The sequence below is a fragment of the Chanodichthys erythropterus genome, chromosome 4, assembly GCF_024489055.1.
Source record: "Chanodichthys erythropterus isolate Z2021 chromosome 4, ASM2448905v1, whole genome shotgun sequence".
Lineage (NCBI taxonomy): Eukaryota > Metazoa > Chordata > Actinopteri > Cypriniformes > Xenocyprididae > Chanodichthys > Chanodichthys erythropterus.
In genome coordinates, this window is record NC_090224.1 from 33,334,667 (window position 1) to 33,349,628 (window position 14,962).

The 14,962-nt window shown below is 36.7% G+C and overlaps 1 protein-coding gene across 1 annotated transcript; it reads right to left on the minus strand.

The window, feature by feature from the left end:
* Positions 1 to 1,345: 1,345 nt before the first annotated feature.
* On the minus strand, positions 1,346 to 14,594 carry si:dkey-86e18.1 (uncharacterized protein LOC557342 homolog). The gene is made up of 5 exons (XM_067384778.1): positions 14,508 to 14,594; positions 14,301 to 14,341; positions 14,129 to 14,203; positions 9,356 to 9,542; positions 1,346 to 3,054 (listed from the first exon to the last, which is right to left on the minus strand). Exons 1-5 carry the CDS (start codon positions 14,572 to 14,574, stop codon positions 2,645 to 2,647), a joined length of 780 nt encoding a protein of 259 aa, XP_067240879.1. The 5' UTR covers positions 14,575 to 14,594; the 3' UTR covers positions 1,346 to 2,644.
* Between the last annotated feature and the right edge of the window lie 368 nt (positions 14,595 to 14,962).

Below are 14,962 nucleotides of genomic sequence, written 5' to 3' on the forward strand. Positions count from 1 at the left end.
TGAGGTGAATAATGTGGTTGAAACCAAGCGAGGCAGAAAGGCATCACCTTAACCCCTCACTTTGCTGCGTACCCTTTTGCATGTCATCAGCCGTTAAGCCTTCCTGGAATAATCCGCCTTTTCTGTCAGTTGCTTGGCCTCACCCTCATATACCCACTTCTCATGCTATTCATGATAAAGAATGTTAAAGAATTAGTATTGTAATAAATGCATGTACATTTTTTGCTCCTTTCCCCCCAAATTGTTCCCTCTTCCCATTTTTCTCACGCTTGTTTGCATTTGAGGAGCTAAAGCAGTGTAAACTCCCCAACAGCGGAAACTCGCGTTATCGTCATGAGTAAAAGCAAAAGTGGATCAAGTTATGATTTAATCAGACATTTGGGTGAAGATACCGCAAAAACATGAAATGGAATTTTGTGATCATGTAGCGCAATGATGCGAAAGCCAGTAATTAAAAATATACCATAAATGTCGGAAAGGTTGGATTTTTGCCACATGTAGTCTAGATTTGCAACTGCAAATCAAAGTGTTCAAAATTAACAATAAAAGAAAACATTCCTAATTTTCATTGTTTAACTTGAACTAAAGCTGAAATGTAAATGGATAAAAACTACAACTTGAACTAAAATGCCAGAAAACGTATATAAAAATAAAATGGTAACATTTTGATGTGGTCAACTACATATCAACTTTTTATACTAACCCGAACTCTAACAACTAACAATCTACTAATACTCTAATTAAATTTGTTGAGATTTTACCCCAAAGGATAACATTTTAGTATAGGGAAAACAATAACTGCTAATTTACTGGTCATTTTTATTAGTAGAGCTTTCCTGTAGCTCAGTGGTTAGAGCATGGCACTAGCAATGCCAAGGTCATGGGTTCGATCCCAGGGATTGCACATACTCGGATACAAATGTATAGTATAATGCAATGTAAGTCGCTTTGGATAAAAGCGTCTGCCAAATGCATAAATGTAAATGTAAATTAGTAAGGGTAAGTTTATTATTGGTCAGGATTAAGGATGTAGAATAAGGTCATGCATATTAAGGCATTAATAAGTATTAATAATATATTAATATTCTATAAATATGGATGCTAATAAGCAACTAGTTAAAAGACCCTAAAATAAAGTGTTACCATTTTTTTTTTTTTTTTTTTTCTTTTAATGTTCATACCTCAAAAATGTTCCAAATGTTACATGGTTTAGATTTATTTGTATTTATTTACATTAAGTTTAAGTTACAAAATTATATTAAGTATTAAAAAAAAGCAACTATATATAATAAATCTGAGGCTGGTAATAACCATATATCAATTATTCCATTTAAATTGTGTTGAGTCATTGAAACATTGTAGTAAATTTGAAACTTATACTGCGAGCAAAGCTTTTCCCAAGACATTTCAATGTCATGCATGAGAACACGGCTAAAAATCTTTTATCGTAAACTCCACGGAGGAAATATTTGGTTGACGACTGACGTTGGCTGTAGTTGCATCAGTTTCCTTACTTCACCTCACAGGTATGGGAAACCCTGTGTACCGTGTAAGCAATTGTAGCCAAAGGTGCTAGAAATCACACAATGACATTCTGAATGAGTAAGACATCACCGCTTCTGCTTAGTAACAACAGTCTGCTCTTGCTCAGTTTCCCAGAAGTGTTGCCTGCTAAGCAGTTCTTGTTGCTGATGTATGAGGGGTTTTGGGGTCGAATCGTGGGCCGCAGCGCAAAGCCCTAGTTCAGTTACCAAACTGTAGGAAAAATGGTGTATTTTTGGTGAACGCAGACTTCTCTCTCTCTCTCTGACTCAGCATCCCTGTACATACTGAGGGTTTAAAAGTCTCACAGTCATTTTTATGAAGCCTGCTGTGGTGCATGCATTATCAAACCTCATATACCAGACTTCAACATATGTCAATTTGAAACTTTGGGGTTTGTAAAGTAATAGCAAATAATCTCACATGAAGGGTGTTCAATGGTTCTGCGCACTTTGAAGTTCAACAAAGAGCATTGTTTTTCTTTCATATGGTTCTTGAGTTGACTGCTTTAATGATTAAGCATTACATTATCAGATCTTCAAATCAGTGTTTGTTTTCTTCATCTTTTAAAGCACCAGAACATGATCGATTTCGTAAAGAACGAGAATAAAATGTTCGTCGTGCAACTTAAAAGGTGTCAATCTATGGCATCAATCTGTAAAATATCTTGTGGTTGAAATTGAAACCATATAGACATCGGAGGAGATGTACTTAGATAAACTTATGTAAAAGTAAACACTTCTTACTTTCTGTTTATGACAACAACCAATCACTAATTCCCATTCAGAATATTACTCTAACCACACCTCAACCATTTCCTTTCAGTTCTTGAGACTATCATCTTAACACATTCACAGCTGGAATATTCTAGGTTAAGACAAACAGTATAAACACACAAACACAGGTGATTTACAGTTTTCAGGTTTCACATGGAATTTTTTTTCTTTCAAGTTTCAGTTTCATGCACCAAATGTGAAAATATTTAAGTGAAATTATGAATATCAAATGTTAAATGTATTTAACTGACAACAAAATAAAATAAAAACAGCTAATGTTTCATCGTCAAATGAGCATGATGAAATTGCACAAACTGAACTGAAAGCTATATTTCCTCATCGGAGGACGACGAGTAGCAGCCGAGTCCCGGTAAAAGTTTGGTTTTACTCTGGTCTGTTTCAGCATTCGAAGGCTGCCGCGTTCCTTCGTTTGCTGCTGCCTGTGCTAGCGGGAGGCTGTGGAGGTTGGGCAGGCCGGTGAGCAACACTCGAGTCAGTGTACTTGTGTCTTGCTGCTGCCCGGCGAGAGCCACGCGCGAACTGGCCACCGCCATCGCAATCCGGGCCTGATCGAAGCACAGCGGGAGGTCCTGGTCGGGGAGATCAGAGGCTTCAGTGGAAACAGTAGCTGATGGGGAGGGAAGTTCTTGTATATTAGTGAGAGATGTGTGGTTTCCTGTTGCCTTTGTGTCCTCAATAACATCCTCTTCTCTGCTATGGAGGCACAGTTTTTTGGCTAAAAAAACAAAAAGACAGAATAATGACTAATAGTGTTGTCAACAGTACAGACTTTGATACCAAGTCGATACTGAAATTTTAGAAACGTGATGCTTTGAGCGCTGTTGAGCAGATTTGCAAACACCTCTGATTGGCCATTGTGTTCACGGATATGTCTGTGATTATCTACAGCAGGGGTGCCCAACCTACCTGCAAAGTTTAGCTCAAACCCTGATAAAACACACCTGAATCAGCTAATTAAGATCTTCAGAGGCACTTGATAATTACAGACAGGTGTGTTGAGCAGGGCTGGAGCTGAACTTTGCCTGAAGGTAGATCTTCAGGAACAGGGTCTACAATGATCAGCACTTCAAAAATACATGTTGTAATAGAAATTAATGACACTCTACACTCAGCGCTTACACAGCACTTGAAAGTAGGCGTCTATCAGCAGTAGCACTTTCAAACACTAACGTGTGCTTTCATACGCTCCAGTGTGTTGTTCTTTGTAGCCAGGGTAACCAGGTTTTCACAACAAAACCCACCCAATTGCTATTCAAAACTAGCATCCTGTGGGGTAAAATCTGCATTTTTGCCGGGGTTCCCCTCATAAAATTAGCATTCCAAGGGGCTAAATATCACGTTATTGGGGTCGCTTCAACCTGCAGACATGAAAGTAGCCTAATTCCATGGGAAAACCGCTGACTTGGCAACACTGATTGTAGCCAATCACAGACATATATGTTCAGCGCGTGAACACAATGGCCAATCAGGTGTTTACAAATCTGCTCAACACTGCTCAAAGCGTCACATGTTTTTAAATTTCAGTACTGACTACTGAAAAACACTAAGGACTACATTTACATGCACCTTATTTTCCAATTAAGATCTATATTCTGGTTAAGCTTTTATTCTGACATTTACATAATCCACAGCAACTGGAATATTCCTGTGTCCATATAATCAGCATATTCCAAATAAACAACATGATTTTTTCCGTTATTGTTTTGTGGAAATACTGGAGATGCTCTTTATTATGGTCATTTTTAGCCATTTAATTAACTCTTTATCAATTTAGTTCTCGTTAAAGGTCCCGTACTTCGTGATCCCATGTTTCAAACTTTAGTTAGTGTGTAATGTTGTTGTTAGAGTATAAATTAAATCTGTAAAATTTTAAAGCTCAAAGTTCAATGCCAAGCGAGAGTTTGGACTACATCCCTCTACTTCCTTCTTTAATGACGTCACTAAAACTGTTTTTTGACTAACCTCCGCCCACAGGAATACACAAAAAAGGGGGTGTGGTCTTGTTGCGCTCCCACGGAGAAGAGCAAGAGTTGCGTTTGTAGAGTTTGTTTGTCGCCATGTCGTCGAAACGCTGTTATTTTCATCCCACAGTCCAATCACCTTTGTTTGGCCTTCCCAGGGACGCTGTACTTAGAGATCAGTGGTTACAATTTATGTTTAACTCGGTTCCCGAAAATTATAATCCACATGTAAAACTATGTGCAGCACATTTTGCTGAGGACAGCTTCCTCAATCTCAATCAGTTTAATGCCGGATTCGCACAAAGCTTATTCTTGAAAGATGGAGCAGTTCCCTCTTTGTCTGGAGAAGGTGTTGTTTATGGACCAGAACCGGTAAGTGTATTTTATCATTTAAGTTGGTGCGTTTAACAGTTTCTGTAACTTATCACACAAAGGGCAACGCTGTTTAGCTTTGTTAACTAGATGGTGCGCTAAGATGCTGTCGAATCACAACACAGGAACCGCTGGCACAATCAGAACTCGTTACGTATTTCTGAAGGAGGGACTTCATAGAAGTCATCAGCCCGTTTTTATGACAGTGGAAACAGCGGTATACAGATAAGTAAATTATGTGAAAAATACTTTGTTTTTTTACACGCGAAACATGAACACATGTTATATTGCACACTATAAACAATCAAAGCTTCAAAAAAAAACACGAAAAACGGGACCTTTAATGTCCATTTAACAACACACAAAAATTTTACAAATAGCAAAACATAGGTCATTGTATTTCTTGAAATAATTGCTGCTTATAAAAATCAAGTTTAAAAACTCCTCATTGCTTTAACATGGTTTTTATAGCTAGATTTTGGGTTTGTCCATTTTTCATTCAAATTTGGGTCGAAACAACTAAGCATTTTTTTAGAGTGCATAATCAGAATATTAACATATTCTAAATCAGTATGTTCTTGTTCATGTACATGCAGCCATTCATATGAATGAGCTCTGTTTACCCTAAAGTAGTTTCAGTGTTTTCTTGATGCATATTACTTATAATTGTGCATTCTTTATTTTTTCTCCTGGTGCATTGCTATTTTTGTGCTTGTCTCTATTTGTGTGCTGATCTTATACAAGGAAGAAATCAAACAAAAGATAAAATACTCCAAATACTAAAATGAATGATAAAAATTTAGTTTGGTAAATGTTCTTCTATATAAAAAAAATTCTTAGTTCTAAATATCTTAAAGGTGCCATCAAATCTTTTTACAAGATGTAATATAAGTCTAAGGTGTCCCCTGAATGTGTCTGTTAAATTTCAACACAAAATACCCCATAGATTTTTTTTAAAAAACATTTTTTAACTGCCTATTTTGGGGCATAATTAGAAATGCACCAATTCAGGCTGCGGCCCCTTTAATTCCTCACCCTCGAGCTTGCCTTAAACAGCATAAACAAAGCTCACACAGCTAATATAACCCTCAAAATGGATCTTTACAAAGTGTTTGTTCATTCATGCTGCATGCATACATCAGATCATGTGAGTATAGTATTTATTTGGATGTTTACATTTGATTCTGAACGAGTTTGATAGTGCTCCGTGGCTAATGGGCTAAAGCTAACATTACACACTGTTGGATAGATTTATAAAGAATTAAGTTGTTATGTAACAGTCGGGATCATTAATATGTACGCCCCCAATATTTGCATATGTTATGTTGAGATTTGCCTGTTCCTCTGAGGTCTTTTAAACAAATGAGATTTATATAAGAAGGAGGAAACAATGGAGTTTGAGACTCACTGTATGTCATTTCCATGTACTGAACTCTTGTTATTCAACTATGCCAAGGTAAATTCAATTTTCCATTCGATGGCACCTTTAGACTAGACAGTGGCTGCAAAGAAGACACTTTAATGGTATATTCTAGTGTTACAATCCATTAGGCCAAATTGACAATATTTGTGTTGATTGATATAGGAGTAATTTATTACCACAAAAATTAATTTCCACTTGTTCCTTAAGAAATAGTGCCAATCCATATATGATTTAAATTCTCACTTTTTCAACAGTGAGACGAGGAACGAGTTGAAATTATTTTGTGATAATCAACATAATGCCTGAAAATCTCTTGATTAAGCTTTTATTTTCCATTAATGCTTTCATTTTTCATCAGAGGTCCATATATGGGGTGTTTCCCCAACAATAAAGTAACTCGCTACCATAGTACGATGCATCATAGAAGAAATACTTGACAAACTATTCTTGACATTTGTATATATTTGAAATAAAAGATATAATTTGCACTAAAAGTCAGCTTTCTTATTTTGCTTAAGATAAGGATTTATTAAGTCCACATGTGATGCAAACAAGTAAATATGCTTCTAACCACAGGTCGAGAGCTTACTCCAACGACACAACTTTGTGGTGTTGGTTGGAACTAAGCTATCGGGAAACACCGACTCGATGAACAATGCTGATAACGATGGAATTACGACCATAGTTGGCTAACGATGCTTTCGGGAAACGCACCCCTGATCAAACAGAAGAATATGTGATCTGATTTTATGGGCCTATTTACTCCTGGTCATTTTATGCACTCTCTGATCAGATGTAAACACTTTCGAGACCACTTCAGGACGTGGTTATAGACACATTCCAGAAAGACTGGACAAGTGTAAACGCATGTGGTTGTTGAAGCCATATATTTAAATTTTACTCATAAAAAAACGTGTGACAGTGTCATACCGGCTTCCGGTAGCGAGAAATAACAGCGCTTCTGCAACACGCATCACCCATCTTTGTTCAGCAAGAAGACACGCAAACTGACGCAAATGAAATTCAACATTCGGTGTCACATCCTGAAGGCTCAACAGTGTCATGTTCATTAAAAGTGTGAGCGTTATATTTTCTCACCAATGAAGATGCAGATATTGATCTTGAAATAAGCTGATGATAAATAAAATGCAGCTCATATCTGTTGCTTTAAGTCAGGTGAACCAGTGTTGGGTGTAATGCATTACTGAGTAATTAGCCTAATTACTGTAATTTAAATTACTTCTCCCTTGAAAAAGTAAAGTAAGGTATTACTCAGAATTTTTCTGTAATATAATTACAGTTACTTCTGATGTAACTGCATTAAATACTGTATATAGACTATTGAACAATCCTATATAAAATTAAAGGCAGCGGCTATTTGCACTAAGTGCAAAAAGAGATAGATGCTATTTACACAAAGTGACAATAGCAGCATTTTCTTAGCAATATGCTATTTACACTAGGTGAAAATAAAGATTCTATTTACACCATGTAAAAGTATCAGTTCTTTGCAATAAGAGTAAACAGTAATTAGATGCTATATATACTTTATATTGGCAGATACTATTTTTACCTCAGTATTTTCGTAATTTAACAGGATGCAATAATATCATAGAGTGTAAATGATTATATTTATTAAAATTATTGGATGCTGCCTTATTGGGAAAATAAAAATCCTCCGTACACCTTCCTCTAACCTTACCCAAAAACACTTTTAATATTATTAAACACTGGTTCGCAGTTTATTTCCACTTTTAGAACATTTTTTTTTTTCATTTTTATAAAAAAATAAATAAATGTGAGCTCGGCAAAAGGCTAATTCGAACCAGTGTGGATCGCATTAATAGCCAGGTCTTTTACCCGCTACTGTTGTGCCACTGAAGAAGTTAATTCCATCGTCTTTTTGAAAACTTGAGTGGCCCAACCAGACATTGGTGGGCGGAGCTAGTGTAAATAGCATTTGCCAACAAAGGACACTATTTGCCCTTAGTGTAAATAAACTCAGAAAATTTAAAATTAAATGTCTAATGTTAAAGGGTTAGTTCACCCAAAAATGAAAATTCTCTCATTTATTACTCACCCTCATGCCATTCCACACCTGTAAGACCTTCATTATTCTTTGGAACACAAATTAAGATATTTTAGTTGAAATCCGATGGCTCCGTGAGGCCTCCATAGGGAGCAATGGACACTTCCTCTCCCAAGATCCATTAATGTACTAAAAACATATTTAAATCAGTTCATGTGAGTACAGTGGTTCAATATTAATATTATAAACCGACAAGAATATTTTTGGTGCGCCAAAAAAAAAACTAAATAACGACTTATTTAGTGATGGCCGATTTCAAAACACTGCTTCAGGAAGATTCGGAGCACAAATGAATCAGTGTGTCGAATCATGATTCAGGATCGCATGTCAAACTGCCAACGGCTGAAATCACGTGACTTTGGCGCTCCGAACAGCAGATTCGACACGCTGATTCATGTATGCTCCGATGCTTCCTGAAGCAGTGTTTTGAAATCCGCCATCACTAAATAAGTCGTTATTTTGGTTTTTTTGGTGCACCAAAAATATTCTCGTCGCTTTATAAATTTTAATATTGAACCACTTTTAGTACATTAATGGATCTTGGGAGAGGAAATGTCATTGCTCCCTATGAAGGCCTCACGGAGCCATCGGATTTCAACTAAAATATCTTAATTTGTCTGAAAGGTCTTACGGGTGTGGAACTGCATGAGGGTAAGTAATAAATGACAGAATTTTCATTTTTGGGTGAACTAACCCTTTAAAATGGTTTTAATGCAACTTTCTTCCTTTAAATACTTTGGTCAGTTCAAGAATAATTTATGCAATTTTATATTATTTATTTGAAAGAATGAAAAGAGCAGTTTCATGTCTATCCTAGTATTGTTCAACTGGTTGAGGTTGAAATGGGATTTAGAAAGTAATTTGTAATAAGTAATGCAATACTTTTTAGAGGGAGTAATTAGTAAAGATGTAATTAGTATCTAGTAATTAATTATTATTATTATTGTTATTTTAAGAGTAACTTACCCAACACTGGGTGAACTCTGTTGAATTTGCAAACAATGTGCAGGAATTGAATATCGGATTTACATTCATTTTGTGAAGACGCATTTATGAGGCCAAGTGTAAATGAAACAGTTTTAACAAATCAGATAGTTATCTGATCAGTAAAAACACAAGTGAATGTTGAAATAAGTTTTGCAAGACTAGTAATTTAAAGGTATAAACTGACAGGTGTTTTGATGGCTTGGCTCCTGCCTCCTCTTGGTGTATGCTCGAGGTTCCCAAGGCTTGTGTTTGCAGGTAGGGTCAAGGGAGCGCAGTTTCTTCAGGTAGCGTTTGTATTCTCTCTCGAGTTCTTCGATATGCAGACGGAACTCGTCTATCTTCCTTTCTGGGTAATGAGATAACTGCGACTGCTGCAAAATACAAATGCAAAGATTGAACCAGATGCACAGATACTAATATGAATCATGATTTATTTTTAGTTTAAAGTACTAGTTTTTTTTTTTTTTTACTGTGTTTTTGCATTTAGTCTAAGAAGTGATTGTTGACTTCAAGGCTTTTCAGATTGCACCTGTTATTATTTATCATCAAATCAATGATCATATTCTTTTAATGTGTGACTCTCATGATCAAACAGACAATATCTTAATTTCTTTGGTTTGTGCATGATTTGCAAAGGGTGTGCAAGATCACTATCAAAAACTGAGGTTGTCAACCCCTCTTCCTCTCATCTTGCACTATGTGAACATTATTTTCCTCTTTATCGCAATCTGTATTTAATAAAGCACTTTATACTGTAAATAAAGGTGACTTGACAAGTTTTCAAACAGGGGAATCAGACAGTGTATGTCAATGACATCCCAGCTCAAATGATCGTATTTATATTAACTTTGATAAGAAATCATCAAGCATGTGCAGATTGTTTACTGGCAATGCACAAATCAAAATCAATCTATTTAGCTAGATGAATCTAAACTGTTATAGGTGGTTTTCTAAAATGCAAGTGACAGGAAAGATAAGAACTCTTATCCTAATGTGGGAAGCTAATCAACCTCCCAAAAATGTCATGTGACCCCACAGACAGCAGATCAGAAAAAGACATTACAGTAAGAATATGAAAGTTTACTGATTGAGACATTAGAGCAGAGGGAACTAATTGAGGCTTCAGGGAAAGAGCTCAGAGAGGAGCTGCTTACTACAGGTGCGCTTTAAAAAAGTGAATGGTCACAAAAATAGACATTCATAACTGATATATTCATATCTGATGAAAATGCATAGTCTTAGCTTCTCTATGCTGGTCTAGCAGGTCTCTCATCCTGACCAGCTAAAAAGGGCCTCAAACCGCTCTAAAATCAGACAACACACCCACGCGACCAGGATGGGGGACCAGCAAATCAGATTAGGCTAGTTTAAGCAGTTATGATATTTAATCTATCTTTATTATTATTATTATCTGTGTTTTAATTGCTGTCATTCTGACTGTGCACTGGAAGGTTCTGTCACCAAGACAAATTCCATGTGTGTGTATGCATACTTGATAATAAATCTAATTCTGATAATAATATTTACAATCATATTTATACTTGATTAATAATTATTTTTTTAATTGTTGTTATTAATGTAAAGCAAATTCTGTACATGTTACAATGTTGAAGTTGCTGAAGGTTGCAATGCTACTCATGCAATAAAGCTACCTGCCACTTTATTAGGTACACCTGGGCTGTGTTCGGCCCCTGACAAAACATTGCAAAATGTTTTTTAATCGGAAACGGTGGTGCGTTGAACACCCCGTTCTGATGATGCAAGAGTTGCAACTATGGCAGCTGAGAAGGCCATTCTGTGTGTTCTTTTTGAAGAATTTTCGGAGCCTGATGAAGTCGGTACAAATACATGCAATAGGCCTACTGCAAAATACGCTCGATGTTACGGTCACTGCCCTTGCCGTCCAGAATAAAAGAGAACATCCCAATTGAGTGAAGGGATTTGTGGAAACTGTGGTTCCCAATTATTGTGATTTATGTTTATGAACGTTTATGAAAGTATCACACAATACAATAGCAAAATATATAAGTATAGCATTTCTCTGTTACATTAATCAGTGTCTAGCACACCTTCCTAAGGAAAGGATATGGACCAGAAGACATTGCAATTACTAAATGATATTTAGACAGACTTAAAGAAGTTCCAGATCTATACTATACTATCCAGCTCCTATTATTTAAAGGTGCCGTAGAACGTCTTTTCAAAAGATGTAATATAAGTCTAAGGTGTCCCCTGAATGTGTCTGTGAAGTTTCAGCTCAAAATATCCCATAGATTTAATTCATTTTTTTAACTGCCTATTTTGGGGCATCATTAACTATGCACCGATTCAGGCTGCGCGGCCCCTTTAAATCTCTCGCTCCCTGCCCTCCTGAGCTCTCAACTATAAGTGCAGCTATACAGTGCATAAACAAAGTTCACACAGCTAATATAACCCTCAAATGGATCTTTACAAGTTTCGTCATTCATGCTGCATGCATGCTTCGATTCTTGTGAGTATAGTATTTATTTTGATGTTTACATTTGATTCTGACTGAGTTTGAGGCTGTGCTTTGTGGCTAACAGCTAATGTTACACTGTTGGAGAGATTTACAAAGAATGAAGTTGTGTTTATGAATTATACAGACTGCAAGTGTTTAAAAATGAAAATACTGACGGCTCTTGTCTCCGTGAATACAGTAAGAAACGATGGTAACTTTAACCACATTTAACAGTACATTAGCAACATGCTAACGAAATATTTAGAAAGACAATTTACAAATATCACTAAAAATATCATGTTATCATGGATCATGTCAGTTATTATTGCTCCATCTGCCATTTTTCGCTGTTGTTCTTGCTTGCTTACCTAGTCTGATGATTCAGCTGTGCACAGATCCAGACGTTAATACTGGCTGCCCTTATGTAATGCCTTGAACATGAGCTGGCATATGCAAATATTGGGGTCATCATACATATTAATGATCCCGACTGTTACGTAACAGTCGGTGTTATGTTGAGATTCGCCTGTTTTTCGGAGGTCTTTTAAACAAATGAGATTTATATAAGAAGGAGGAAACAATGGAGTTTGAGACTCAAAGTATGTCTTTTCCATGTACTGAACTCTTGTTATTCAACTATGCCAAGGTAAATTAATTTTTTGATTCTAGGGCACCTTTAAGTTTATTTTGCCATTAATGTAAATAAACATGTGCAAACAATATACATGCTCTTGTGAATTTATTTTGACGTTAATTTGACGCTGTTTCTTTAATACTGAGTGGTTTATATGCATGTTGATGCTGATTGGGCTGACATTTTTGACACACCCACCAAACAAGAGAAAACGTATCTCAAACCCGTTGCACACCGTTTCCAGGAAACATGTCGTTCATCCCGGAAACTGTAGCAAAACGTTGCGCACCGGTTTGAGCTTGACCGTGCCCCTGTTCAACTGCTCATTAATACAAATATCTAATTAGCCAATCACATGGCAGCAACTCAATGCATTTAGACATGTAGACATGGTCAAGATGATCTGCTGAAGTTCAAACTGAGCATCAGAATGGGGAAGAAATTAAATTTCTGTCATCATTTAGTCACCCTCAAGTTGTTCCAAACCTATATGAATTCCTTTCTCCTGCTGAACACAAGAGAAGTTATTTTGAAGAATTTTGGTAACCAAATAGTTGATTTTTTTTCCCATACGATGGAAGTCAATGGGGTCCATCAACTCTTTGGCTACCCAAATTCATCAAAATATCTTCTTTTGTGTTCAGCAGGAGAAAGGAATTCATACACAGCAAAATCTCTGCTCAGCATATATATGGTCCCTCTCTAAATAATGTTAAAATAACACTGAAGCAGAGTTAAAGTTAATAAGATAATTAAGCAATTAATTAAGTGATGATTGTGCATTAGTGATGAACACCTGTTGTTAACAAGCAGAATCACTGAAGAAAAGAGAAACACAAGAACTACAACTGACTTCAGTCACAGCCTTATTCATTGCTTAATTATCTCATTAACCTTAACTCTGCTTTAGTGTTACGTTAACACTATTTAGAGAGGGACCATATGTACTCTGAAGAGAGTTGATTTAACTCTGGGGATTTTGCTGTGTACAGGTTTGAAACAACTTGAGGGTGAGTAAATAATGACAGAATTTTCATTTTTGGGTGAACTATCCCTTTAAGTGACTTTGAATGTAGTACGGTGGTTGGTGTCGCGTGATTTTTTTCCCAAATGGTTCAGTGGAAATCCCCGCCCTGCAACCAGTTTCATTGGCTGAGGTTACAGTGATGGGTAGGTTTAGGGATCAGGGTTGGGTGTAGGCAATCTCATGTTGGTGTCAGATGGGCTGGTCTGAGTATTTCAGAAACTGTTGATCTACTGGGATTTTCACACACAACCATCTCTAGGGTTTACAGAGAATGGTCTGAAAAAGAAAAAAATATCCAGTGAACGTCAGTTATGTGGGAGAAAATGGATTGTTGATGCAAGAGTGGTTTGAGCTGATAGAAAGGCAACAGTAACTCAAATAACCACTTGTTACAGAAGAGTATCTGCATTCTGCAGCCAGGTCTGCAGAAGAGCATCTCTGAATGCACAACACATCAAACCTAGAAGAAGATGAGCCACAGCAGCAGAAGACACACCGTGTGCCACACCTGTCAGCTAAGAACAGGAAACTGAGGACCTATAGGACCACATCTGAGGGTTGTCCCCGCAGACAATTATCATTAAAATCCACGCTGTATATTGCAAATAATATAATGATATATATTTAAAATAATTTTGTAAGTAGGACAACAATACAAATAATAAGTAAGTAAATAAATACAATACAATATGTTTTAAGTTTGGAAACATTTTGAGTCCCCTCCCTTGCCTCAGTGCTTTGATCCACTACCTGATTTCCCCCTTTACCTCACCTAAGTACAGTCGGAGAAAACAAAGTTCTTCAGTATGATCAGTACCTGCAGATAGTACTCTATCTCCTTCTTGATGCTCGGCATCCACTTCTTCACTGCTGCCACGGAATTTAACGTTGCCTGCATGTCAGAAAAATCCATCAAACAGGTAAGGGCGTCATTTATACAAGCGGACTCATTGAAATTATAATTGATGCATTACAAAGACATTTCTCACAAGCTTTGGCCGTGACACGTTGACATCTTTAATGCGACCCTCTGGAAATAAAAACACAGATAGGCCTACATTATGCCGCACACTGACTATGTGCAACCGATTGTGAGAACACAAACTTACACGGACATTTATAGCGATGACGTTTTCTGTAGTTTCACATTAGTGTGACTTTCACTTGGTTAAATAAACCATGCTTGCGTCTCATACCTTCCCTCTCTTTCTGGAGCCACAGTCTGTTCAGTTTTCCAAACTGCTTCTCTTCGTTTCTTGCCATTCCTGCAGCATTTCCGTCAACACGGAGTCACGTGACAAGAGTGGACAGACGGTCACATGACACGGTATTTCAAGCTAAGTCAATCTTTAATCCCATTTGTGTAAAGTAGCCTACTATGTTTACAAAAAAAGTACTATGTTTATATATAAAGTTGTAGCAAGAACCGTTTGAGTAACTAAACGGTTTCGAGTCTAACGTCCAAATATACAAATGTGTGTTTTCTCTGAAAATGGCGTTGGATGGTTTCTACAAAACCATCTTAAAGTTTTGTGATTCCTGTCGCCAGAACTGAACGTTTTTGTTTTGTTTTTCTAGCCATTCATGGGATTAATGTTCAGTAGCTTTTTGTTGGCAAGATTTTAATCTTTACAGAAATTGACTTCGAACA